Source organism: Anguilla anguilla, chromosome 10, assembly GCF_013347855.1.
Source record: "Anguilla anguilla isolate fAngAng1 chromosome 10, fAngAng1.pri, whole genome shotgun sequence".
Lineage (NCBI taxonomy): Eukaryota > Metazoa > Chordata > Actinopteri > Anguilliformes > Anguillidae > Anguilla > Anguilla anguilla.
The window spans coordinates 31153089-31180025 of NC_049210.1; the positions used below are offsets into that span (position 1 = coordinate 31153089).

The 26937-nt window shown below is 40.2% G+C and overlaps 2 protein-coding genes across 2 annotated transcripts; one reads left to right on the forward strand and one right to left on the reverse strand.

The window, feature by feature from the left end:
* The first annotated feature begins 3992 nt into the window (after positions 1-3992).
* On the forward strand, positions 3993-17588 carry LOC118206474 (taperin-like). Its single transcript, XM_035379247.1, has 4 exons — positions 3993-6418; positions 14001-14187; positions 14576-14703; positions 15484-17588. Exons 1-4 carry the CDS (start codon positions 4286-4288, stop codon positions 15544-15546), a joined length of 2511 nt encoding a protein of 836 aa, XP_035235138.1. The 5' UTR covers positions 3993-4285; the 3' UTR covers positions 15547-17588.
* Positions 17589-19492: 1904 nt separating this feature from the next.
* Positions 19493-26640, reverse strand: LOC118206475 (Sjoegren syndrome nuclear autoantigen 1-like). The gene is made up of 3 exons (XM_035379248.1): positions 25213-26640; positions 20243-20442; positions 19493-19783 (listed from the first exon to the last, which is right to left on the reverse strand). The coding sequence occupies exons 1-3, from the start codon at positions 25262-25264 to the stop codon at positions 19694-19696; spliced, it is 342 nt and encodes a 113-aa protein (XP_035235139.1). The 5' UTR covers positions 25265-26640; the 3' UTR covers positions 19493-19693.
* Between the last annotated feature and the right edge of the window lie 297 nt (positions 26641-26937).

Here is a 26937-nt window from a genome sequence, read left to right on the forward strand (position 1 = left end):
AGATCGCATCATGAAGAAGGAGTATTATATAGAAATACTGAAGCAGCACCACAAGACATCAGCTAGAAAGTTAAAACTTGGGCGCAACTGGGTCTTCCAGGAGGACAATGATCCTAAGCATACCTCCAAAGTTGTAACAAAATGGCTTAAAGACAACAATGTGAAAGTATTGGAGTGGCCATCACAAAGCCCTGACCTGAATCCCATAGAAAATTTGTGGACTGAACTAAATAAGCATGGAGGCCCACAAACCCGACTGAGTTACACCAGTTCAGGAGGAATGGGCAAAAATTCCGGCAAAGTATTGTGAGAAGCTTGTGGAAGGCTACCCCAAGTGTTTGATTCAAGTTAAGCAATTAAAAGGCAATGCCACCAAATACTAACAGTGTATGTAAACTTTTGACCCACTGAAAATCTGATATGCTAAATAAAAGCTGAAATAGATCTGTCTTTTAGCTATTATTTTGAAATGACCTCTTATGGAAATAAAGTAGATACCCTAATTGACTTAACACATGAAATGTGTGAAACATGAAATGTGTGGAGTTGTGAAAAATTGAGTTTGAATGTCTTTAGCCTAGGTGTATATAAACTTTTGGCCTCAACTGTACCAGTTTAACAAGATGAAAATGTGAGTTTCATGTGTCAAAACAGTTGATTTGTAGTGAAATATATGATTGTGTTATGATTTACAGCAAAACCCAATTTAGAAATTTTGGATATATTTGGAGACACTAAGGGACACCAGGATACACTGCTTACTTTTTGCTCCATAGATCTTTAGTAGTTCTGCACATCACCACAGATTTTCACACTTGTGGTCTAGTTTATGATCCAGGACATGCATGGTTTTATCTGTTTTAGGTATTTATTATGGGCTATACATTTTCGTAACCTTCTGCCATAGAAGGGGAGTTCAGCTTGCTTTCTCAACCCTGCACTGTATGTTGAGGTAATACTATCTAAATACTCAAGTCCCAGGTCCTAATTCACCTCCTAATCACTCCGCCTATACACTAACACTCATTTAGCACGTTCACAAGAGTCACCATCTTGTACAAAAGATAATCCTGAACTGAGTGAGACAAATTTCAGCAACAGGTAGTGACTATTTGGGCCTCCGATTCTCCCTCAATAATGAGGAAATTAGTGCTGGCTTAAAAGTCAGTGCTGACCCAGCAGGCATTACATTGTGTAATGCCATTACCAGAGTTGTAAAACATGGCAGAGCTAGCCACATTCAAATGTATTTCGACTGCCATGTCATACCTTTTCAAAGGACAGTTATCATGGTCATCGCAGTATTGTCTTGTTTGCAAACAAGTTTTGTCTCAAATGATGCAAATTCTATTATTAAAGTGTATTAACAATAATCTAAATTGTGTTAATCGTTATTTGTATTGCAAATGTGGCTGTTCAAAGTAACCAACTATACCCAACTGTTAAGTGATGTTCTTTTAAGCGATGATGATTTATTGATAATTCATTAGTAAATTCTGATCAGGGTCGCCAGACCACAAGTGCATCCCTCACCTGCTGCTTTTTATGCTCTCAGCTGCCTGCTTGTGAGTGGCCCTTACGTTGCACTTATATGTTACGCAAAACAGAAGGGGAAAAGTGTGATTTCCATGCTTTCATTTGTCACCTCCGTGCATGTGTTTAGAAAAGGCCAAAAAAGCCTTAGTAAACAGCCCTTAAAGCTCACAATTCCTTTCTCAACACATGCGCAGTTACGAGGGTGCAAAGATATGACAGCATTTTTTGGGAAAGGACGGAGGGGCTGGACGGAGGACTCTTTTTTGGGACTCAGGACGGAGTGTAGCACAGTGGGTAAGGAACTGGGCTTGTAACCGAAAGGTCGTAAGTTCGATTCCCGGGTAGGACACTGCCGTTGTACCCTTGAGCAAGGTACTTAACCTGCATTGCTCCAGTATATATCCAGCTGTATAAATGGATACAATGTAAAATGCTATGTAAAAAAAAAAAAAAAAAAGAAAAGTTGTGTAAGTCGCTCTGGATAAGAGCATCTACTAAATGCCTGTAATGTAATAATGTAATGAAATCAAAACATCAATAATTTTCTGTGCTCGGGGGAAAAATTGGACCTTAAAATAATGAAAAGAAAATTTAAAATAGCATAGATTGGACTATGAGTGGAAACATGTTCAATTTTCTGTCAAACATGAATGGAGTCTAATAGGAAAACAGGCTTTTTGTTTTTTGTAGGTATCAAAAGGGGGCAACTTCATATCCGGTGGCGAGCCTGAGGGCTTGAAAGCTGGCGCCTTGGGTTAGAAACTGAGAGGCTGCACTCACAGAAAACCCTGTCGTGAACAAAGCGGGGGACATTTTGCAATACATTTATGTTGCATTCATTAATTCGTTCATTCATTCATCACCTATAGTTATTATCACTGCAAATTGAATAAATGAAAACAGTTCGCTCACTCACTAGTTCAAAATAAAAATGAAAATGATGATGTTTGTTATAGGAAGCTAGATGTAGATGTTTTTTTTTTTGTTTTTTTTTTGTTTTTTTGTTAAAAAATTTGGGAATGTGGGGTCAGGGGGTGGTTGCAGACTTTTACTTTACCACTGTGTGCTGAATTACCATATTAGCTCTAGAAATAATGCTCAAAATGAATCCTGCTTGAATGTGTCTAGCTCTGAAATGGTTATTTAAAACTAATGGTACACTAGGCCAATCAGACAGGGACATCAAGTGCATAGCCCTGCAAAAAAAGATTATTATTATTATTATTATTATTATTATTATTATAACAACAACAAAAACAAATGGTGTAGCAATATACACAATTATTTAAAGAAATTACATATAAATTAAGCCCATATGAAATTGCTTTAAACTGTATGTGAGAGCTTCTAGCACTGTAAAGGTTATATTTATCCCAAAATTTCACACATTGTGGGTGAGGCTGTGAGGGTGTGAATTTTTATTAAAATAGGATTGTGTATTTATAATCGATATTCTAAACCTCTTGACAAAAATGAAGAATGTTAAACTATCCGTCCTGTTTGTAGCTATGCAAAAATAACCTAATTTCCTGATGAACATGGTATGCTGGTTACATTTTGATAACCGGGCTTACAGGTCTGCTTTAAAAAATTCCCCTGTAGATAAGTAGTAGCAATTAAGGCAGCAGGTCAATATGATGAGATATACATATTAGAGTGGGAGCGTTTCCTTTATTCCGCTTTGGTCATTAATTACTGACATGGTGTTGCTCAGTCCTGTCATACATACGTTGCGGCATCTTCTTTCTAGTCACTTCCGAAAGAACTACACGCGAAAGACCCAGCTTGAAAAGGCCACCAGATGTTCGTTGAGTGCTGTAGTTTTCTACTGAGAATACCTTTGCACGTGTGTGCAGTTTGTGGAAAGAAACAACAACGCATGAGTCATCGTGTGCTGCGATAGGATAAATGCCTAACCGACAGAAGCAATCACTCAGGGCCGCCAGAAATATTAATAGCCCTACCACTGGAGGATAAACCAGCTTTTGGCGGTACGTCATTTTATATGATTATGATTAAACTCGTAGGCGTATCCGCTGTAGACGTATCGTCACCTGTTGATGTCCCGAGTTGCTATAGTATGTCGCAAGATAGAAAGGGAACAGCGATGGTGTTTTCATTCAAGCCTTCCACATCTAGCCCATGCCTGCTCTGGATTCAAGTTTGTCCTGAACATTGACTTGCAATTAAATGTAAACTTGCTTTTTTGCACATAATTTTGCGAGAAATCGCTTAATCGCTTAACTCTATGAAGAGGTGTGCTGCTTGCATTTCCATGGCCTGTCAAAGTGGATTGTCCCCACTCTTACTCCCTTATTTATTTTGTTACAAGCACAATTTATATTATTCTTAGTTACTCCATAGGCTAATAGCCTATTCAAATTTTATGCGTTATATTGTTCATGATTTGATTAATCACTATGTTAAAAATGAGCGCAGTCGTTAGTCTTGCCCTAGGGGTGCATTAAAGAAGGTACCCCTAGGGCAACACAAAAAATCGCACCGATAGTCCATGATATTCCAAAACGGTTTACCTACTGTTGAGTATACAACTTGTATAGGCCTACACAATAGTAGTCAATTAAGCCGTTTCTGACACGGCCCTTCCAATATAAGGTGACTAGGTGTTTACTGAAAAGGTTGGTCATTTTTATGAGTGTGAAGGCTTTAGACTTACAGTGACGTTTAAGGGTGACAGGTGCAGAGGGCGGAGTCGGAGAAGCACTCCTAGGAAGTCGCTGGAACAGCGATGGTGAGATGCGTGCGTGCGCGCTGTGAGCAGTCAATTGTTGAGTCGCTGCAAAGAAAACAACCTCTATTCCGGTTACGGCGACAGCGTCTTTTCTACAAAATGTCTAGTGATGAAATAAACGTGTTCCGCTGTGAGACAGAATTGGACAGCTCGGTGCCGGTCTGGAAGAAAGACATTCTGGAACGGAGAAAAGCAAAGAGCAGAGGTACATTCGATTCTTTCTCCAGTGCTTTCGCAGCGCGGATTAACGACGAGATACATGGGGAGAATGGCAGGTCTGAAAAGTCCAGTCCTACTTTTAATGGGAACTTTACATTTACTTCTACTAGCCGGCACTTTGCAGGTAAGCGTGCTTTCACTCCAGACTTACTCTCACCGCTTAAAACAAACAAACCCTGGTCGGCTTTCGATCACTGTGACATTACTACACCGGACAAGAATGTTTGTTGCCATGGAGAACAAGAGAGTTTGGTTTTGTCGGACAGTCTGGGCCCGTTACACGATAATCCCTTCATTAAAATGGAAAGGCAGCGTAAAAAGCACCGGGACCAAGAGAACGCTGCTCGGTCAATTCAACACATACTAGAGGTGTATGGCAGTGTGCCTGGCGTCCGTACTATACGCGCTGAGAACATTATAATAATAGAATCGGACCCGGACTATTTACTAGAGCCTCCAGATTTTAAGACTGGTGCTAAACTGCAACATAACGGCAGATACAGCTCCATAAAAGACCTATTGGATCAGAACTGTACTGCAGTGACTGAGATACATGCAAAAGAAGTTGTAATCTACAATTCTAAACTGAGCAGAAGTGAGGAGAACCTCAGTACATTAGGCCATTATGGTACTGATGGGGAACTAGTACACATGCAGGGCAAGGGCAGGGTCAACCGCATGCTGCAGAAGTTTGACTGTAATTATGACAAACTCCAGCCTAGGTCCCGCAGCAGTGAAAACCTGCTGGATGCAGACACCAGCTCAAATAGGCTGAGACTTCATCCCAAGCCACAGGTTGATCCAGTGCCAAAGTGTGTGACACCTCCAAGGTCCACCTCGCCTGCTTTAAGTCCAGAACCGGCACCTATACATTTAGTCTTCCAGAGCTCAAAGCCTTCCCAACGCATGCCTCAAACCCTGTCTTTTGTTGAAAAGCAGGAGAGTGGCATACCCTTTTCTGTATCCCTCCAATCTGAGGAGAAAGGGGAATACAAAACACCTGTAAATCTGAGGTCTCAGACCAAACCCCTAAGTGAGAAGGGCTGGGATGCTCCAGAAGAGTCTTCCAAACCAAAAGTGCCAAGTTATTTGGAGAGACGCAGAGATGTTCCAGAAGGTCCATCTTGTCGCCCGTCGCTCCGCTCCTCTACCTTTGAAATCCGCCCCTCTCCTCGCCCGGACCTGTCTACGCTGCCAGTCGACGACGTCCAGGCACGTGCCCTTGCCAACCTGCGCCTGCAGTCCCGCAACTCCTTCACCGTCATACCAAAGCGCAGGATGCCCACAGTGTCCTCGGTCAGAGCTGTGCCCTCAAGCCCCATCAAACCCACATGTGACTCTCCATGCCCACACCCCAGTGCACCTGAGCCACAGACCACTACAGTGCCAAAGCCCACACCCCCTGCCTTGCCTCCACCCTCACCTAGGCCCCCCGTAATACAAGAGGAAATAGTTCCCGGGCATGCTATAGCAGAGCCCCCTGAACCACATGTCCCAGTGAATCCTTGCACCTCCCCCTCACCATCCACAGTGGACCTCATGTCGGACCCCCCTATGCAGGTGATGCTGCCAGAAGAGCCCCTGTGTATAGACCAGCTGCCAGTCACTAATATAGATGATGTGGTTGTGGAGCCAGTGCGTGGTGCCACAAGCTCTTTGGTTCTACAACGGAAGGGAAACACCTTCACGGTGGTGCCTAAACGTAGGCCTGACCCCCAGGCCTGGTCTCCAGAGCCCCAAGGGCCTGCAGCTGACCAGCTTCATCCTACCCAGGTGCCCAAGCAACCTCCCTATGCAGAGCTGGGGTCTCTCCTGAAGAAGCGCTATCCTAAAGCAGAAGAGATAGAGGTAATCGGTGGATATCTCTCTCTTAGCCGCTCCTGCCTTTCCAAAACTCCTACCCGCAAGAAGGTAAGCCTCTTTAACATATGCGTAAACTATAGTGCCGAACTAGTGTTATATTAATTCTAGAACAGAGTGTTAAGCACACAAGACATCTGTAAAGATTGTTGTTTTTAACTGAGAAGCCTGTTGAATTTTTACCTTATCTTTTTAAAGGTACACATTGTATACTTATTTGGGATCTGGGTGTGCATTGAAAGATTTAACTGAATCATAGTATCACTTATCTTAATGTTGTTATTTTTGGCTGGACCACAACAACGGGGCCAGCCCTACAAACGCGAATGTCTGCGACTGAGTGAGCGACTGAGTGAGTGAGTGATGAAGTTACACCATTGGTCGGCCGGATCACGTGTTAGGTCCAGCCATTTACTAGGTTTTAACCTGGTCTTGTTTAACAAATAAATACATCATTAAGACACAAAATGCCTCAACACAGTGATGTCAGACATGTAAGCTGGTGCTATTGATCTGTCGTTTTGTGTGGGTGTAGCAGATCTTAGTTTACATTCAAAGGCAGGTAATTTAGCAGGTTTTCTGACACAGTGGCTGGGATTCAATCAATAACTATCCTTAGGTTTAATTTACAATTTAAAAAAAATTATTTTCTGTTCTTCACAAACACACTTTGTTGAGTTCAGCAATTTCAGTCAAACTGAGTTTAGAATGAAAAGTTCTAATGGTTGTTTCTACATGCAAGTCAATGTTGAGGGGGAAAAGTTGACTGAATATAGGCTAGTTTCAACAGTGCGGGGATAAACTGCACTAGCTTTATTGGCTTTCATCAAGCTGTGACTATATTGCAGGGATTTGGTTCAGAACTATTCTGGAACAATTCAAGGCTCTTAACTAATCCCTAATGCTTGCTGAAATCTGGCCCACTGACTCATTATAAACACAACATTGATTAAGGCATGTATGGTAAACAAAGTCAAAATTCAGATTATTGTTGGTCTGACTGAATTGGCCTAAACTAAAATAGTTGCATATGAAATTTATACATAGTTTTTGTAGGGAGTGTGGACAGTCCACCTTACTTGTGTAGTTTTTTCTGACGGGAAATGCAGAGAGGGTTACAGGTAAAGATTTGATCAGAGTCCAGAAAGTGTCGTTGCGAAGAATTAAAGGGGATTCATATATGGAATGAAAGTCTCCTTCCCAACAGGCTGCACCACACAATCTGACTATTTTTCATATATCTTAACAATGCTATATGCAATGCTGATGAAAACTAGTCTCAGTGAAACAGTCATTTCAAGTGCAAACAGATGGGAGAGGATTTAGAACAGCTGTCTCATATTGCATTTTTTTTTTGGCTGCATAATTTCCTAAAATACTTTAAAGCAGGCTTCCAAATAGATTATGCATGCCATAGAAAGCCAGGTTTATCTCGTAAGTTTACCTATTTCATAATTTTGTAATTATTATATATTTGGTAGAAATTAGTGTTATTTAAAAATAGCTTATATGTAATGATGTAATGTGAATTTCTAATTTACTATTGAAAGTCGACTCATGAGTGTTTTCTTCCAAACACTCGGAATGTTCTCCTAAACATTCTTTATTTGCCCTGTTTTGCAATTTTATGCCTAACGTCTTGTGGGACTCATGATCCCACGAGACGTTGTGTCATTTTGGTTATCACTGCTTGAAAGCCTTACTCGCATGTCCAAAGATTCAATACGCAAACGCGTTACTAGTCAGCTGAAGGTGAAATTGACACAAGCAACGTCATAAATATTTTTAATTTGAGGGTTGTGTCATCAGAGTGTTGTCATGGTAACCTGCTACGAGACCTTTGCTTCACTGTGCTTCACTAGCAAACTAGCCAAGCTACACCCGCTACACCTGTTGATGTAAGAGGCTTATAATTTACTTATGTGAATTATATCAATAAATAGTTCTGAAAATCAGAGTACATTTACATTTTATGCATATTTTACACATTTGACAGATGCTCTTACACAGCTTGAATTTTTTTTACATATAATCCATGTATACAGCTAGATATTTGCTGGAGCAATTTCACTGCTTTGCTCAAGGGTATATAGCAGCAGTGCCAAACCTTGGAAGCAAACCTACAATGTTAGCTGTAAGTTTGCTTCCCAAATTTCCTGGCCATTATGCTACAGCTGCCATTCTGCAAGAAGGATATACAGCATGAAGGCAAAAGGGCATGAGCTCACTTTGCTTTACTTCTCCAACATGGGACATTGCATATGAATTTGGACACATAATGCCCTTGAAGTCTTAGATTTTCTGTGAACATGTCTAAAAAGAAGCTCACTATGAAGTACAGATAGCTAATGTTAATGTGCTGTGATTTACATACATCATACCAATAATATCTTGGTACCATTATAATCCTGATAGGTTGTTCTAAATTGTGCTGGTAAACAGTGATTTTCTGTGTTATTTTTGTACATTAATATATTCATTTTGAAAAAGATAAGTACAATTTTTGATGTTGCTCGTCTTTTTCCACGGATGTTAGAACAGACAAACAGCAAACACAGACAAGCAAATATCAAAATAATATTTTCTGCAATACTCAATAGTAGCACAATGTAGGGCTCTATCTTACACCTGGCGCCAAGCGCAATGCAAGTGTCTTTGCTAGTTTTAGACCGACGCAGTTGTCATCTTCCCATCCAGCACCCACGTTGTTTAAATAGCAAATGTACTTGCGCCCATCTGAGTGCCCATGGTCTAAAAAAGAGGTGTGGTCAGACGCATTGTTGGCGCATTGCTATCTTGAGGCAGCGGAAAGCGATTGCGCAATTGACCAACAAAAACCTGGTCTTAAGTCAATGGCGCAGTATTTTACTGTTATTTTAAGGGTGCATTATTAAGATAAATACACGTCATAATGGTTAGTCATAATATTTATCAGAATTAGCTTGGCAAATCCGCCATTATAATAGCAATCCGCCAAGGTGCAAGCGCACCTGGCTTTTAAAGGGAATGGGAGATGACACTCTGATTGGTTTATTTCATGTTACACCCAAAATACAGCTATGATTAATTAAGAGACTAAATACAACCCCTTTGAACCATGCGCCTTACTTCGCGCACAGATTATCCACCATTAAACTAGCAAAAGTGGATTTGAACATGCCCTAAATGCACTTGTGCCATGCGCCTTAGACCATGAGCTTAGATCGTTAAAATATAGCCCGTAAGCATCTCAACCTTGTACTACATGTTATAGGGAAAACATGTCCTACGGAGCTTTTTTCAGATGCTGTGATTTGAGCTAAACAAGAACAGCAGTGGTCATATTCCTTCTTGCATCCTATTCGGAATATGGAAACTAGAATAACATCATTCTGTATACTGTGTGCTTGTAAATACAGTTTATATTTGTGTTTTTCAGCAAAAAATATAGATGTTTCCAACATGCTTTTGCTATAAAACCAGTCTGTGCTGTTCCCTCTCAGACTCCTACAGTGGAATGTTATTTTCAGTTTAGTTACTGTGGTGGGCTTAATTACTAGCACTGCGGCTATCTTGTTCTGTTATAGATTGTGGACCTGAGAGAGCTTCAATCATGTTAAATGATAAAATAACTCATGTGCTGTATGTTATCAAGTGTATTTCCCTGGTTACGCCCCTGGTTTCATACTTCTGGTTGAGCAATCTATTATTTGAACTATCTGCCCACATTGCATAGCAAGGTAGGAACCAAGTAGTAGTACTTGTCCGTATTGAGCCATTAGCTTTCATTTGACCAGTGCAAATGAAAGTGATGTTTGTGTCACAGTAGCCTGTAAGAGGAGCCAGCCCCACTGCTGTGAAGCGTCCCTGTCTTGGTGCCCAAAAAGCAGATGGTGTGCCTGAAATACCCCCACCCCCAGTGCGCGTGCAGCTTCTGTGTTACAGGAGACCTGTGGCTGTGGCTCCAACTGCTCCGCTAGTGGAGATCTGAGTTGTTCCTCAGTGGATGCCATGTGTCATAAGGAAGCTGGAACATTTCACTGTGGGGGTGGCGTCAGTTTCGCTGGCTGCCCTTCTGGTTCTCTTCCACTCCCACTTCACCCTTTCCACTTGGGTTTCTACACCCACCTCTCCTTTTTGTGTACTTGTTTGCTCATTTGACTACAGTAGGGCCACATCTTTTTCTTTACAATAAGGAAGCCATGGACATTTGACCTGAGTTTAGACTTGTGTGTTTGGTTATCCTGCTGCAGAACTGAACCTAATTTGTTTGCAGAAAGCATTTTCCCCCCTAAAAAAAGAAAAAAGAAAACTGGTCTGTTCTCAGATAACTCCCGATAATATTCAGGTCACCTTGGATGAGGCATTTCCAAAGCAAATAATTGGCTGTACTTCATGTTGTGTCAAGTGTTCTTTCTTAAAACGGAACGGGCTTGTTTTGTAAAGACATTAAGATATGTATTTGATTACTCAGTTAACTATGTTTAAACTGACTGGATATGTAAAACAATAGTTTCATACTGACCCCATTTCTTTACTTAAGAGGAAATACAGAAGATATTGCACATTTTTTGGTCCTCGGCTGCGTGTAAAAGTCCACCATACCTTTCAATAATTTACTTCCTCGGTACTTGAACTGTGCTCCATTCCTCAGTCTTTACAACCCCTGCTGTATGACTCCTTGAGTCTCTCCCCTGTTCTTTGCTCTTTGATCCTACTTTGTCTCCTGTTTTTACTCCCTTTTCTTCCTGCTGTTCTCCCTTTGTCCTCTCTCACGAGGCTGTCTCCACCAGTGCCACATTTTTCATGCCAATTTTAGAGGTTCTAGCAGGTGGAATTGTGTTTCTTCCACCGTCTTGTCTTCACGTCATCACATGATGGAATAAATGTGCATAACTTTAATTTGGTGTTGACAGCTAATTCATTCCAGTTGGTTGGAGCCTTTATCATGTTGGACATTTCACAACTTGCAGAAATCAAGAATCCCTATTGAGATCCTTTGCTTTGATGAGGAGTTACAGGTTTCAACTGTTTCTTTATAGATAGAATTATAAATCAGATGACTCCAGAACATTCTTTGCGGCATGGATTCAACAGAGTGCTGGAAACATTCCTTAAAGATTCTGGTCCATGCTGACTCTACAGCATCACGCAGTTCCTGAAGATTTTTTGGCTACTCATTCATGTTGCGAACTTCCAGTTTCACCTTATCCCAAAGATTCTCTGTTGGATTGAGATCTGGGGACTGTGCAGGAAAAGGGTAGACTGTGGTCATAAAGGGATGCACATGGTCAGCATTTTATACTTACAGCCACACAACAGTTTTACTGTCATAGTCTCATTCCCTTTCGCAGTCAGCCCCCCCCCCCTCTCCCACCGCTCTCCTTTCATTTTTACATATTTCTAATATATGCAGGGTGCATGTTACTGGGAATCCCAGGCCATTTGGTTGTGTGTGCATTTGGCATTCTCTCCTTGTTCCATGATTCCTTTTCACTCTCTCTATTGGGTACTGTATTTTTTACATATATAAATGTCACAATTAGACACTCAACTGTATAATTAGTAATCCAGGGGAATAATTGAAATGCAAGTTTAAATACCCGTGGGTCACAAAACAGATACCTATGACATTAGCCATACTCTACAACTCCTCCCAGAGTAATCTACAAATAACAAGACCTACCCTGTTGTAACATCTTTACTAACCTGTGCATATTCTTACCATTGCCCACCACATTGTATAGTATCTTTCCAGTTCTACCTAAATATTACAGTGCAAAATGCATTCCATAGTATCATACTGACCTTATACCTGTATGTATTTTTCAGTTGTCCAATCATACCATATTATTCTATTATACATTGTAAGGCCATGAAGGGAGCTGTAGTGGAAGGCCGGTATTTTCCATTCCGGCAGCTCCACCCCCTTCCAACTGCCAGCTCCGCCCCCTTGTTAAACCCACCTGAAAGCCGTTCTACCTAATGAAGCTCAGTATAAGTAGGAGCCCATACAGCTGTCAAGGTGTGGGAGTTTGGAGTTTTCTTTGTGAAAAGACTGTGTGAGTGCTACAGATATTGTGTTGGAACCTGTGAATTACCTGTTTTCTGTCTGAGTGCCCGATTACCTTTTGACCCATTTTCTGTGTGAGGAACTGAACCGTGTACCGAACTGTGCTTGTTTTTTGACCACTCTTTTGTCTACAATTTGTCTTGTCGGTAAGCAGCTTAGCTGCCCGACTTTAGACAGGGCCCAAAAGACCCGTATAGTTAGGCTCACTTGGAGCTAGTGTTTTGTTTGTATTAATTTGCTTGTTTTCCTGTTTTCAAAATAAAAGTCCCGGTTACGTTGACGAAGACAACCATATCCGTTCTGGTGTTTGTGTTAAATTATTGCACCCGTCACCCCTCCCCGGTGGCGCCTCCTATCGTTGGGTTACAACATTAATAAGGAGAATGCATGTATTAAGTGTGGTGAAGATCAACAACTCGGAGGCATCTGTTTGACCTCAGTCTTACCATATGATATACTTTGTAGTCTGTTAGTCTTGTCACTTCTGTACAACAGCAGATTTTTGCTTAAGATTCTCAAGATGGGAAAGCAATTGTCCGCAGGCAAGCCCATAGTTACCCAGGGGGCATGCTTTACTGCATGGACCTAGAGCCGACATTTATATCTAAGGCCTTTTCAGTGTTTATTGATTTTTTTGCCTTATTTTATAGCAAACATCAGCAAACAGAATTTAAATATACACTGTAACTTCTGTCCAAATACTACTTTGAATGGAAAGTTTAATTGCCCAGGAAATATACCATGCTTTACAGTTTGCTTCTAAATGTCAGAGACAGAGTTGTGTATATTTAATTGTTGCATTTATGTGTTTTAAATATGTTGTGTAGCATTAATGGGCAGGGCAAATAATGGTACATGGCAGCAGTACATTAAGAACAGTCACATTATGCATTATAAATCGGTAGAAATAGCAGTACAGTAAATCCTGTGTTTCTCCAGTGCTCAGTAACTTTCTCACAGTGATGTAGGAGCTCTCCTGCTCCTTAAATGGTAGCATACTGCCACTGGAATATGTAGGGTTAGGACCTTGTGATGGAGATTACTACAGATTAACAGCACGCCCCCCCCCCCCCCCCCCCCCCCCCCCCCCCCCCCCTTGGGAGTACTGGGTCCAGAGTAGGGCAGAATTACCCAGTAGCTATTAACAAAATAAATTGAATCACCTTTACTCTCTTTATTAGTTCAAACACAGCTCTATGTTCAGGACTGAAGCAGATAACGTAAGCGCTAGTGGATAGTGTAAATATGCCATGCTGTAATAAAGGTTGCAAAAGGCTTACACAGCGCAGATTCTCATAATTTGCACTTTTCACAATCTTAAGGTGTCTCCCTTTTTGTTTAGAGATATTACATTCCATTTCATTTGTTAAGAATCTGTTCTTAATTCACTTGTCTGGTTTAAAAAAGGTTAATAAAAATGATCACCATTTTAACAATTCCTGTAATTTTCTTATATTCTTTTTATGATATGCTGCTCTTCAGACCCATATAACCCATAATGCTGGCTACCAGCAGAAAAGGGTAGCAAAGAAAGGAACTGTCCAGTGCTTAGGCTAACTCCTCTCTCTCTTTTGCCCACAGCTGAAGATTTCCTTCAATGAGTCAAGCCTCCACAGTACCTTTGAGTACCCATCAGAGAGCAGTCTGGTGGATGGAGGCGAGATTGAGAATGAAGGAGAAGTGGAGGAGGGGGGCCCTGCCATCAAGAGATTCCTGATCCCCCGTCCCAGTTATATAAGCTCCCCCAGCAACACCACCAGTAGCATTGGTGAGAGAGAGAGAGAGAAGGAAGGAAAGTGTACTAGGAGAGTGAAGTTAGCGAGGGCAATGATGTAGTGGGTGGTGGCAGATAGAGTTTTTAGTACCAGTTTTGGTGCATATTTGCAATGGGTCTGGAAACTCACAAGTAGGATGTGGTTGGTTGTACAGTAGACGCAGTACGGATCATAGAAGTAGCTTTGCAAGAGCAGTACATAGAAAATGTGACATTGAAGTTTTTATTCAGTGGACTGCTGTGACACCTGTTGGTCAGAGTAGGGGACTCTATCCTTTTCTGACATTCTGTTTTAATAGGCTTTTTATTGGGTGCTTATTTGTTTTTAAGTCAATGTAAGAGACTGATCTATCAAATCTCCTTCTTCCATGTCTAATTACAGATCTCTCCAGTTATACTCCAAAGCACTCTGTGGATTTCAGTGCTTGGCAGGAAGATAAGCATGATGTCCATGTATTTTCTGGAGATTGCAATGCTGAATGTACAGAGCAGTCTCTAGAGGAAGTCATGGTAAGATTTGCGGTTTTGTTAGTAAATGAGTGCAGTTCCTTGGCCCTTTTTATAAATACATCTATTTTGACAAAGGAATAATTTCAGAAACATGCTCTTAAATACAAAGTCAAGGTCAGGTCAGTATTATACACTCCACAGTCTGGTCATATAATTATGAATTTGATCCTGTACCATGTATTTTGAGCAGTCAAGCACCAGCCAGAATGGCATGGTATTTCCTCTTTCCGCAACAGAAACTTTAAACTTTTTCCATGTCAAAAATTTAGATGTCCAATTAAATTAAATTAGGCAATACCTCTGTTTTTCCCTATTTTTATACTTGCAGTCGGATTTGGCTTATCCTTATTTTACAGGATTCACAACTTCCGTGGCAGAATAACGTATAATCAGTTTGTGCAATTGGTTATTTACTGAAGCTATTCAGGTTGAGTACTTAGTTCAGTTTCTTATCACCACATCATACCCCAAATAGATTTATAGCTTCTTGGGTCTGCAATCCTCCGTGTCATAATGGAACTCTAACCAGAAACATTGCTTTAAGTTCTATTAAAGTTTGTAGGTGAAGTTAGTGTTTAATTAATTTGCCAGTACAATATTTTTATAACCAAAGTGCTCTGGGGTCAAGTTCAAAAGTAAACACCTTTACCACCATGAAAAACAGAATTTTATTTTGCCACAAATAAGAATGGAAATTTAACAAATAAAAATTATAATTAATGCCTTGAACAAGTGATGTAAATGTTGATTTATTTAACTCAAGCTTGCTTTCTTTCTCAGCTCATTCCAGGTGATAGGCCCACCCTCTCAGACTTCCACAGTGATCCCGCACTCTACTTCTAACATAACTAGAGCGCATGGTGAAAGCTGCAGCCAGGTGGCACCAACCCGGTCAGCCATGAGCCACGGAGTGCCACAGGACCAACTCTACACACGGCAGCCTCTCAGAAATGACTGCCCAGAACGAACTGTCAGAACTGGACACACAACGTCTCCATTGAATCTTTTCACTATCCTAGAAAGCACCTGCATGTAGTCCGAACAGTCTGTCTGAACAGGTTCAAGTTCAGGGCAGACCAAATTGATAGTTTTATGTATGACTTCCGAAGCTGGTGATGTTTAACCAGGTTAATTTGTCAGCCACAAAGCACTGAACTCTGAATGAAATATGCATCACGAAGTGGAAATGGTGACTTGGAGCTGGGGAAATGTCAAACTCAAACTGGTTATGCCAATAATTGTAGATACCAACAAAGAGACTTTTCAAAACTTTCAAGTACCGCCAGAAAACTGTTCTTACAGAAAAGAAACTACTTTGTGGCAGGTACAGAAAAACAAGGAACAGTGGAATTATTATTTTTTTTTAGATTTTTATGAATTACCAGTGACTTTAATAGTGAAGGGTGCCATGATCCTTACTCTTAAGTCTGTATTTGTGCATATTAATCCTCTTTGACCTTCAACCATGAACATATGCTTACAGTATATACCTTTCTTTTTTTTGCATGCTTGCATGTGTATGCTGTGCTATACCAGTTACCATTCTGGCCATTCAAAATTTAAATAGATTCACAAGTTTCTGATGTATTACACACCTTGTGTTTTGTATTTCAAGTAACATGAAAACAACTTCACTTGATTCTTCAACCAAACATTTTATATATTAACTATATATATGTTTAGCAATTAGGGCTGTCTAAATTAATGGGTAAAGTCTTGAAATTATGCGATATTAATATCTGCTTGATGATTTCCATACGTTACTCTATTTTGACCATTTCTACTTAAAACCCTGGGCAGTTTGCTTTCTTTCGTTTGATTGATTTATTTCTTGGCTAACATAGACAGCTCAAGTATGGCTTCTGCAGGGTGGAACTGGAGCTGAAGCTCTCATCATTGGCTTCATGGGCCACAGACAGTTGTACATAGGTGTTTTATTTAATTAAATCACTGTGTACACATTGAGATCATCTGAGTGGACAAAATAAGTTGGTCAGGGATCTTCAGCTGATCTGAACACACAGGACCTATTACCATAAGCTGCATATACATTTGCCAGATATGAAAGACAAAAGCACTGAATGTGCAGGGCCTGTGACTAATTTTTTTTTTTTTTTTACTTTCAAATGGTGCAAAAATAAGTATTCCTACATTAGCCATTGTTTCAGCTATTAAATCTACGGTATAAAGCTTTTAATTTCCCCTCCTAATGGACATTATTATTTGTACTGAATTTCAGAGTTATCTCTGTTTAGTGCTGGACAGACTTTTTCCACATCCATTAGTTTTTCCATTTGTTGAAGAAGAGCAAATCTCTTTTCCTACTCTTATTTGTTTACATTAGATGAAAGCAAACCTTGGTACGCTGTGACTTTAATTTATAAGTGTTGTATATTTAGAGGAAGTGAAATGTATGGTAAGAGTTTGTGTGCTATGTTAAAACAGAAATTTTTAACTTGATGAAAGTGATCTCAAAATCCTAAAAGCCAAAATCTTATATTAGATTAAATTGATTTGGATCCAGGTCATTATAGTTGGTTTGTTATTTCATAAAGAACTTACAAGAAAATAATTTTCTTTAGAGGTTTATTTAAAAGTGTTTTTATTATGTCAATGTAAATTCATATATATAGCACCATTTACAAATGTAAATTATAATTAATCTTATTTTATCTGCAAATGTGATCATTTTGTCATTTGACAGCCCTAATAAAACATGTTCAAGAAATATATTTTAGTATACTAAGGAATTACAGCCATATTCTATATTTGTTCCAGAACTGTTTACACACACACTCACAAAATCATATTTGAAGCAAAATATGAATTTTGGAGTCTTTGCAGTCTGATACACAACAATAAATAAATTGTGAAACATACACAAAGGAAAGTTTCAGTTTCTTCTTTTATGTCATGCTACTGTGGAGACAAGCTGTCATTAGCCGTATATAGATAACCCCAATAAGAACTCAACTTCTGGTGGAATTTCCTGAATACATTATTTTATGGACTATTGGGTACCAGTCTTTTACTTTTTAGCATAGAAAACCAACATAATTTCATTTTAACTTCCCTGATGTCATCATGATAAAATGTTATGCCATGTTATACCATGCTTGTGGAAATATTATGCGATGCCAATGATGTCCATTTCTAGTTTTTAAATGCATGATTTTAGATACATGATTTTGGACAACAGTGGCATGGGATGCTACTTCAGCATGGAAAACAGCATGATTTCATATTAACTTCCCTGATGTTTCATGTAATAGAAAGTCCCATGACATCAACAAGCACATGCTGCAATTAGTGAAGAGCGAATGACCTGACAAGTTCTCTATTTACTTTCAAGCATGGTGCATTTTGCCTTGAATGTAGACTTTTGGCCTGTACCCATCTCTCTCTGCTACAGGGAGACTCACCGCAACTATATGTGTTTTTTTTTTCTTGGGCTTTTGGGGTTCCATTTCATCCCTATGTTCAAATGGAAGCCCAAAAGTCCATGCAAACAGGTGTAGCTGAGTTGGTTTTTCCTGGAGAGATGGGTACAGGCCAAAAGTTCACATTTATTGGAGAATGTGCCATCATTTAAAGTAAAGCACTGGTCATGTTATTTCCTCTTTCCAAATAATTAAAGTAGTCTGTCAGGCTCTGAAATTACTGTAATTCATTGGAACTGATACAAAAATTGTATAAATGGCAAAGCCTCCCCCTCCTTCTATATCAGTGTATAAATATTCTCAGTTTGGTTCCTGAACTCTAATACAATGAGGAATTGGGAAGTAGGGAGGGATTGTCAAAGACTGACAATTAAAGATTGACAATCTATACTGACAACCTAGAACCAATGATAAATCAGTAAAACATAACTGGAGGTTACAAATGACCAAAATAAGGCAAAAAGTAATTTTGAACAGTAATGTGACTGGACAGTTGATTACATTTATTTTAGTTTTTTGCATGATTCAGACAAGAGTTATTTAAATAAGAGGGTGCAGAAGTTAATGTCTTGAATCATTGTTAGTGGTCATCCATCCATCCATTCGCTAACCGCTTAGTCCAGGTCAGGGTCGCAGTGGCAAAGGGGCGAGCAGAGCAGCCCAGACATGTCTCTTCCCAGCGACTTCCACCAACTCATCCCGGTGGATCCCAAGGTGATCTCAGGCCAGCCTTTGGAAATAATCCCTCCAGCATGTCCTAGGTCTGCCCCTGGGTCTCCTCCCTGGTGACCATGCCCAGAACACCTCCAGAGGGTTAGTGGGTCCGTTTTTTCTAAACCCCAAAAGGTGGCAAACTCTTAGTCCTGCATAGGTATGCCCCACCAACCCCTAACTTGCCAGACAGCATACTTGCTATTGTGCCAGTAACTTACATTAGAACTGCACTGGTCTCTGGCATTCCAGTTTAGATATTTACTGTTTAACTGGAGCCTATTATTAAGTTGTAAGGTTGTTGCAGTGGCCAAACGTGGACAGCACTGGTATACATTAAGTGGTCTTTAACTAATACCTAATTTGGAGGTGTCAGTGCAATGAAATGACCACATGTACATAAAGCAGTGGAACTGGAGAAATTGAAATTCTAGTACATTTCTGTTATTTGTCCTTATTTACATATGAGTTGGAAGTCTGCATGGGGGTTTTTATTTCCCTCCAAGCTCTAGCTGATCTCTGTAACGCCCATCTTTGTCATTTCTTGCCCATGTAATGTATCTAAGTATTTTTTTTAATTTTACAGCACACTTCAATCTAGTAACAACACATGAAGACAGAAAAAACATGGCTGCTGCTACAAAATGCATGTATTAGTTTATTAAAATACAAAGTATATCAAAGACTAGTTACAATCTCGTGCACAAAGCATGAAAATCATGATCCCCCATGCGTTAATAAATCTTTACTCATATTCTTGAATACATAAATGTCACAAACTGTCTCTGTCTGTGGGAATACACGTGAGAGGAGGCAGTCCATACGGGGTTCTGTCAGTTTTAGTTGTATCCTTGGGGATTGGTGACCATGCTGAGGTTCCCTGTCTCCTGCTTCAGCACAGTGAGCAGAGACTGTGAGCTCTCCAGGATCTGCGGGAGATTTGGTGTATTTTTTATCAATATCAAAAAAAAAGCTGGACACAATTTTAAAAAATAATTTGTTAATTTGTTGTTTTTTTCCATTTTGTTGTAATGCACAGCCTGTCAGGACAATATAGCTGGACTAAATTTGCTACGGCTACGCTACTCTCTCTCCCTCCCTCCCTCCCTCCCTCCCTCCTAATAGGTCCATTCAGCTGGTGCTGTTACTCTTGCTTTTTAATTTGCACATGCAGCTCCCACAGTTAGTGCTCATTAGATCCAATACACCAGGCAAGCTGTAGCAACAAAGCGACCTGAGCCTGTATGTATGGATTCATAGTGTAACTGAGGGTACAGAATAATATAAAGAGGCATGGCAGGCACTGACACTGCTGTATAACAAACGCATAGCTAATACTGCATTATAAGTGCAACTTTAAAATGCTCTCTGTGCCGTGGTTTAGTGACCTTCATGTAGGCGGCCTCGGTCTCTGCAATGGTGCGTTCGAAGTCTTCTCGGGCAGCCAGCCGGCGAGCCAGGCTCTCATTGACGCGGCTGAGCTTCTCCGTCAGGACGCGGATGTCATGCTGCAAGCGCCCCTTCTCATCCTCCTCCTGCTGGATCTGCCGATTCAACAGTTCACGCTTGGAGCACAGCTCTTCGATACCTACGAAAAAAATTGGTCGCACCTTGGTGCTCAGTTGCACACGCATATAGAAAATGTGGTTCTTGTAGACAGTTGTGGGACTTGCAGTAACTATTACCAGTCTACTGTCCAAAATCAAACTGCTTTGTTAAATCAAATTTTTTTTACTGCCATTAGCCGCGTTTCCACCGCAGGAACTATACCCCGGAACTAGGAACCTTTTGAGGAACTCAGTGCGTTTCCACCGCAGGAACTAGGGTCTAAATTTAGTTCTGGGGGCTTTGTTTTACCCCCCAAAACGTTCCTGCTCGGGGGGTAGTACTTTCCGAAAGTACAGGAACCTTTTGGGTGGAGCTTGCAGCGCTGAACTTTTCTGATTGGTCGAGTACTCGTAGCATTTGTGTTGTATTTATTTTCCGCCATTACCCGCCATGTTTGAAAATATGCAGCGGCAAACCAATTTATTTTCATAATAACTTAAAATCAAACTTGTATGTTATGCGGCGCAGTAGCCTACTTTTGGTTATAGCCTGTCAACGTCTTGGAATTATAACGTGTGCTCTTCTGTTCTTTTCTTGCTTTAGTATTCGTTTTATAAAATGCTAAGCATTCGTGCTGGGACAGCATATTACGTAGGCTACCAAAACATTCAAACGGATTAATTCGGTTGCTGAATATTTTCTTCCGGATTTTCTTAGTTAGCCCGTTGTAATTGACTCAAAACGTTTGATACAGTTATATGAGGTATGCGGTAGTTCTGCATAATTAACATTGGTGATACAGTAAAAGCAAACTGGAAATCACCGCACTTTTTATCCGGGTAAAATAACAGGTTAATTATAGTAATCTTCCCTTTAGCTTTTTCAGACTGCTGTAATTTTACTCAATTTTACTGCCATTTTTCAATTCCACGAAAAGACCAGGAAGACTATGGACTCATTTATGGTGCATGGTTCGCATCTGGAGGGCACACTTCGCTGCTCGGCTAGCAGTAACTTCGAAGGAAAGCAAACGGTGGCTGTACCACTACTAATTTACATTTTCACGCAAGTCCGAGTTTTCGTTCTATTCTTGTCATTTTGCGATTAGCCTATATGGAATTGACGTCGAGAAAGTAATAAAACAGCAAATTGTTTACAACGTGTGCATGTTTTCTGCTGTTAATTAATGTGTTTGAGAGGATATATGAAAATCAATAAATACAAAAGTAACCATATATAGTCATTGTTGGTAACCCGTTGTATATAAGTGGAATAAACCCCTCCGGGCTGTCCCGGTTATTAGAAAATAATGTAGGCTACTTCGGTGGTAGTATGGGGTTACAGAAGAAATCATATGACAGATGGACCGACGACAACGTCAGTGGGCTAATTTGCCTAATCTTCGCGGTACTTTAGACCCCGGTGGAAACGCAGACAACCATTGGCTGAAGGAACCTTTTAGTTCCTGGTAAAGTAGTTCCTGGGACTGAAAGTTCCGGGTAATTTTGGTGGAAACGCGGCTTTAGTGGTAAATAGCACTTCTTTACATTGCACTGCATTACATTGCTGCGATTCAGCACAAGCTCTTATCCAGAGCAACTTATACAACTTTTTACACTTTTACATAGAATCAATTTTTACCGCTGGATATATACTGAAGTACATAGTATATACAGCACAACAGTGTCCTACCTTGGAATCAAACCTGCAACCTTTGGGTTACAACCACAGTTCCCTACCCATTGTACAACACTGTTGCCAATGGAGTTCCTTTCATTGACAGCCATGTCTTTCAAAAGACAGCAATGCATCTCTCCCCAGAGTACATATACAATGGACTGAAGAGCATGACTTATACAGTTAAGGCCAAAGACTAAAGGCATTCAAATAGTGAATTAAAGCTGAAATAAATCTGTCTCTAATCGATTGTTTTAAAATTACCTCTGACATGAACAAAGTAGATGCCTTAATTGACTTGCCAAAATAAATGTATGGTAACATGAAATGTGCGGAGTTGTGAAAAACTGATTTTGAATATCTTTAGCCTAGGTGTATGTAAACTATCGGCCTCAATTATACGCCCTGCACACCCACAGGAACAGGCAATATATTGCGGAATTTATATTGCTGCTGACAGGACTAAAAGTGTTTTCCTTTAAATTAATAATAATATTAAAACTGTTGACTTTCTGGAAGGTGTGCGCTAGTCATAATAATTAGCCTACATGCTTACTAAATCACAGCCACTCCAGACAGTGCTCTGTCAAAAATGTACTGCAGCAAAGAAAATGGCATTCACAAATCAACCAATGCAGATGTTGTAAATGCAGAGAATCACTAAAACTGTACTTCCATATACCGTAACACACAATCTGCATAATAGTCACTGTGGGGAAAATATTAAGATTATAGTATTTTGGGTGAGTGTGGGTGAAAGCTTGCAGGAGTGGGATTAGTAAAACACTCCACACAGACTTCTACGCAACTGATGTTTTTCAAGTGTCTAGGCCTTCTCAATCAAGTTTTTTTTTTTGTTTGTTTGAGCAAGTTTCTTCAGGTGACAGGTCAGGACGCAAATGGGAAAAATAACAATTAAAATGTTTGTTTTTTTGGGGGCGGTTTTTTCAATCAGTAAATTCAAAAGTCCATTGGTGAATTTTTCAACAAAATCTGGAAGGGTTAGGCAACAACATCTCATTTCAGTCATGGCATGGACTGACCCAATCAGAGGCCAAATATTTAGTTAAACCACAATAATCAGTATCTGCTGGCCTTGCTGTTGCAGAGGATTGCCTGTGGAAATTTACCACGTGTATACAATCACATGCAAGTCTACAGGACAGTGTAGGACACCCATACTCTCTAGTCTAGCCCACTGTCAAATAGAATCCTCCACTCCCCCACATATACAAGGACAGCCAAGTTTTTGTTGCTATGAATAATGAAGTAATGGAATGTTAATGAGTAACTGCTTTACCTCCCATTACTCCCGTTGCTAATAAAATAAACATGTATCCCTTTCCTCAGTAAACAACCATCAGCAGGTTTTTCAGATATTGTGCTCTTTTCACAAACCATTGTTTCTTACTAATATTTGTAGACTCTGCATAGAGGTGAGATTTAATGTGTGATTTACCTAGAAGATGGTGGCACAAGAGTGTAGAGAGCCCGAAAGTGGAAAGAAGAAGGACTTGAGGGCATATCAAGAAAAACAAGTGACACAAAATGGCGATCTCCAAAAGCAACTGCTAGACAACCAAAGCCAATTCAGCTTGCAGTATACATAATCTGCAAATTGACTTCAGATTGAAGCACCACTGGCATACATCTCTCTTCCTACCAAAACACAGGCCCATCAACAGGTCTCTCACATGCCCAGGTCACTAGAACAAATGCAGGAAAGCATGGACAGCACTGCTTTGCAAAATGGTTCAGTTAATTTCTGTGAAACTAAGGTGAAATTTTAGTTGCAACTTCAATAATTTGGTATGACACAAAATTTAAGGAATTTTTTTTTACAGATTTAGAGTGCATGCTTTGTGTATGAAACTTGGCTTTTTATACTGAAGACATTTTTGTTCAGATAACACGAAGTGTAGCCTACATTACATGTATGAATTTCAGAAGTCAGAATACAACTGAGTCACTGCACTATTTCATGCAATAAATAATCAGGGCATTCCACAGTTTTCAATAATTTAAAAAAGCAGTGAAACCCTCCCATTCTACCTCATCCAAAATGTGCTCTGTTGGATTGAGATCTGGGGGATGTGCAGGAGTAAACTCAAATCACTGCCATTTTTGTGGAACCAGCTTGAGATGATGAATACATTTTGTCATGGTGCATTTTCCTCCTGGGAGTATTCATTTGAAAAAGAGTAGACAGTGGCCATAAAGGGATGTACATGGTCAGAAACAAGTATAAGGTCAGACATGCAAATGGAATTGAAATGATGCTCAATTGGTATTAAGGGGCCTAATGTGTGCCAAGAAAACATTCCCCACACCACCACGACCCACAGCCAGCACCATTAACACAACAAGATGCATCCATGGATTTGGGCTGTTTATTCCTAATTCTGAGTAATCTCCCTTTCCCATGTCAGAAATTGAGATTTGTCAGACCAGGCTACGCGTTTCCAGGCTTGAATCATCCAGATTTGGTCATTACTTGCCCACTGTAGCTTCATCGTCCTGTTCTATACTGAAAGGAGTGAAACCCGATGTGGTCTTCTGCTGCTGTAGCCCATCTGCTTCAAGGCTCGACACACTGCGTGTTCAAAGATGCCCCTCACACCACTGTTTAGGACAGCTGTTAGTTCAACATTTCCATGGGTAAAACCTTTCTATATGACCCTGGTCAAAGAAACATTAGTCTCAATTGGCAGTGGTACATTTTTAGTGTTGCACTGTATCATTGTTTTTTAATCTGTAAGTAGCTAGCCTACACAAAGTGCAGTTACATTGGCTCCACAGAAAATTACAGTAGGCTGCACATGAAATATGAAATGAATGACGGTTTACAATATGGGTACGAAACTATCACTTTAAATAAAAAAAATGAAACATTGCGATCCAAATCATTCATGGCTAGATAATCTATACACTTGACATAACATGATTAAAATTCACGATTGTGAAAAAACAATGTTAGCTGGCAACCTAAGCGTGGTTAGTCAACATAGCTAGCCTGAGAAAGAACGGTAAGTTACTTTGCTAACGCCAGATAAGTTAAACGTATTCATAATGTTTTCGCGTTACGTAGAGAACAACAAAACCGATATAGACTATCAATAAGTCGTTAACTTACACGTCACTAGTTCATTGTTGTATGTCTGCAATGCAGCTCCTTGTTTCGTCATGGTACGGAGTCACAACCCGGGACCAGAATTTTCTTCCGTTATTTTCTTTACCGAGGAAATTGTGCTCCCAGTAGCAAAGCAACAATTTATGTTTCTTTTTCACACTCTTACTAGTTTTGTGCTGGAACTGACATCTGTGATTTTCTGCAACTTGCACAAACACCACATCCCTTTCTTTCTAACGTTTACTTATTTTGGTTTCCAGGGGTAACAGAATTGTTTTATGGGTGGGGACACGGAACGGAACTGGGCTGGACCTTACAGTCTCTGGGCTGGGCCAACGGCTGAAGTAAAATGGGAACCACCACTGAACTTGTAGTGGACTCAATGGGAACCACCCATAGACCGTACCAACCCTGAGGTTCTTGTCTTCTTCAGTTTTATATTTATTTTAGGATTTGGCTACAGACTTCTTTAAAGTAATTGCATTAGAGTCATTCCGAATCCGCTCGTCTGATTGGTTGGAAGAACAAGCATTGACCCTCCCCATCATAACGTCATAACGTCATATTAGATAATTAGCCCAACAGCGAATTCGATTTCACAAGTTAGAAAATCGAGGTACTCTACAAAATTTGGTGCAAAAGTCGAGAGGTTGTAAGATGTTGTAATTACTGAGTTGTCTTTGTAATCACTAAGTTGTCTTTGCACTAGTTGGTTCGAGAGTTTCTATTTACTGAGTTGTCTTTGCTCAAGTTTGAAATTGCTATTGCGTGTATTCTCACATTAATTTACAGATTTATGAATGAAATCTACAGATTTGTGAAACCCCACTTATAGATGTAAACCTACAGATATGTATCTATTCTGTGAATCTCAGAGTGTAAATCTATTCTATTCTATTCCACATAGACTTGCAAAAATACCTCCATATGCTTGCCTGTCTAAAATATGCATGTTTATGCTAGAGGCTTACTAAACTGCAATACTTCGAGTAACCACTGGAGTTTGCAATCTTCACGGAGAAAGACTATTCCTGGACCCTTGATCCATTTACGTATGGCTTGATTTTGATGTTGTATACGCTCTATGTCTAATGCAATTAAATGTTCCTTCGTATAATGGAACCGCCATGGGGGCTGGAACTCAAAAGAAACAGATCTGTTCACTGTGAGAGCTGCGGAACCCTTTACGGTGCCGTTGCTTGTTTGTGACAGGATCCTTTTACGTGATACACCATGCAAACCATTATGCAAGCGTAGCCCCGTGAAGCTAGCAACAATAGTGGGTATTCGCTGACGTCACTTTCCCACCGGAATACGCCCCCTCAGTCGGACTGAGTGGCAAAACATGCTGCAACATGGCTGCCTTTAGTAGGGGAAACTGCGAAACCGGGAGTAAAAACAAATGATTATCTGCTTAAATTAAAGGCAGTTGGACTCGACAGTGATCATTACAACTTACCAAATTTCATTTTGCTGTCATCAAATTGTGAAGTGTCAAGAGTACGATGTATCAACTCACTTTCTAATTTGTGAACTTTATTCCTCAGCGATTGACATTCAGTGTTTAAATATTTAATCTGTTCCTGTAATGAGGCGATGTCATTGTGTTTCTCTTCTGGCTGGACCTCAGTGCCTTGGACGACAACAGTCTGTACCTCTGCTTCTGATGCAGGACTTTGATGCAGGTTCAGAATAGCTCTGGCAGCCAGCTCTCTACTTGTGTTTCCA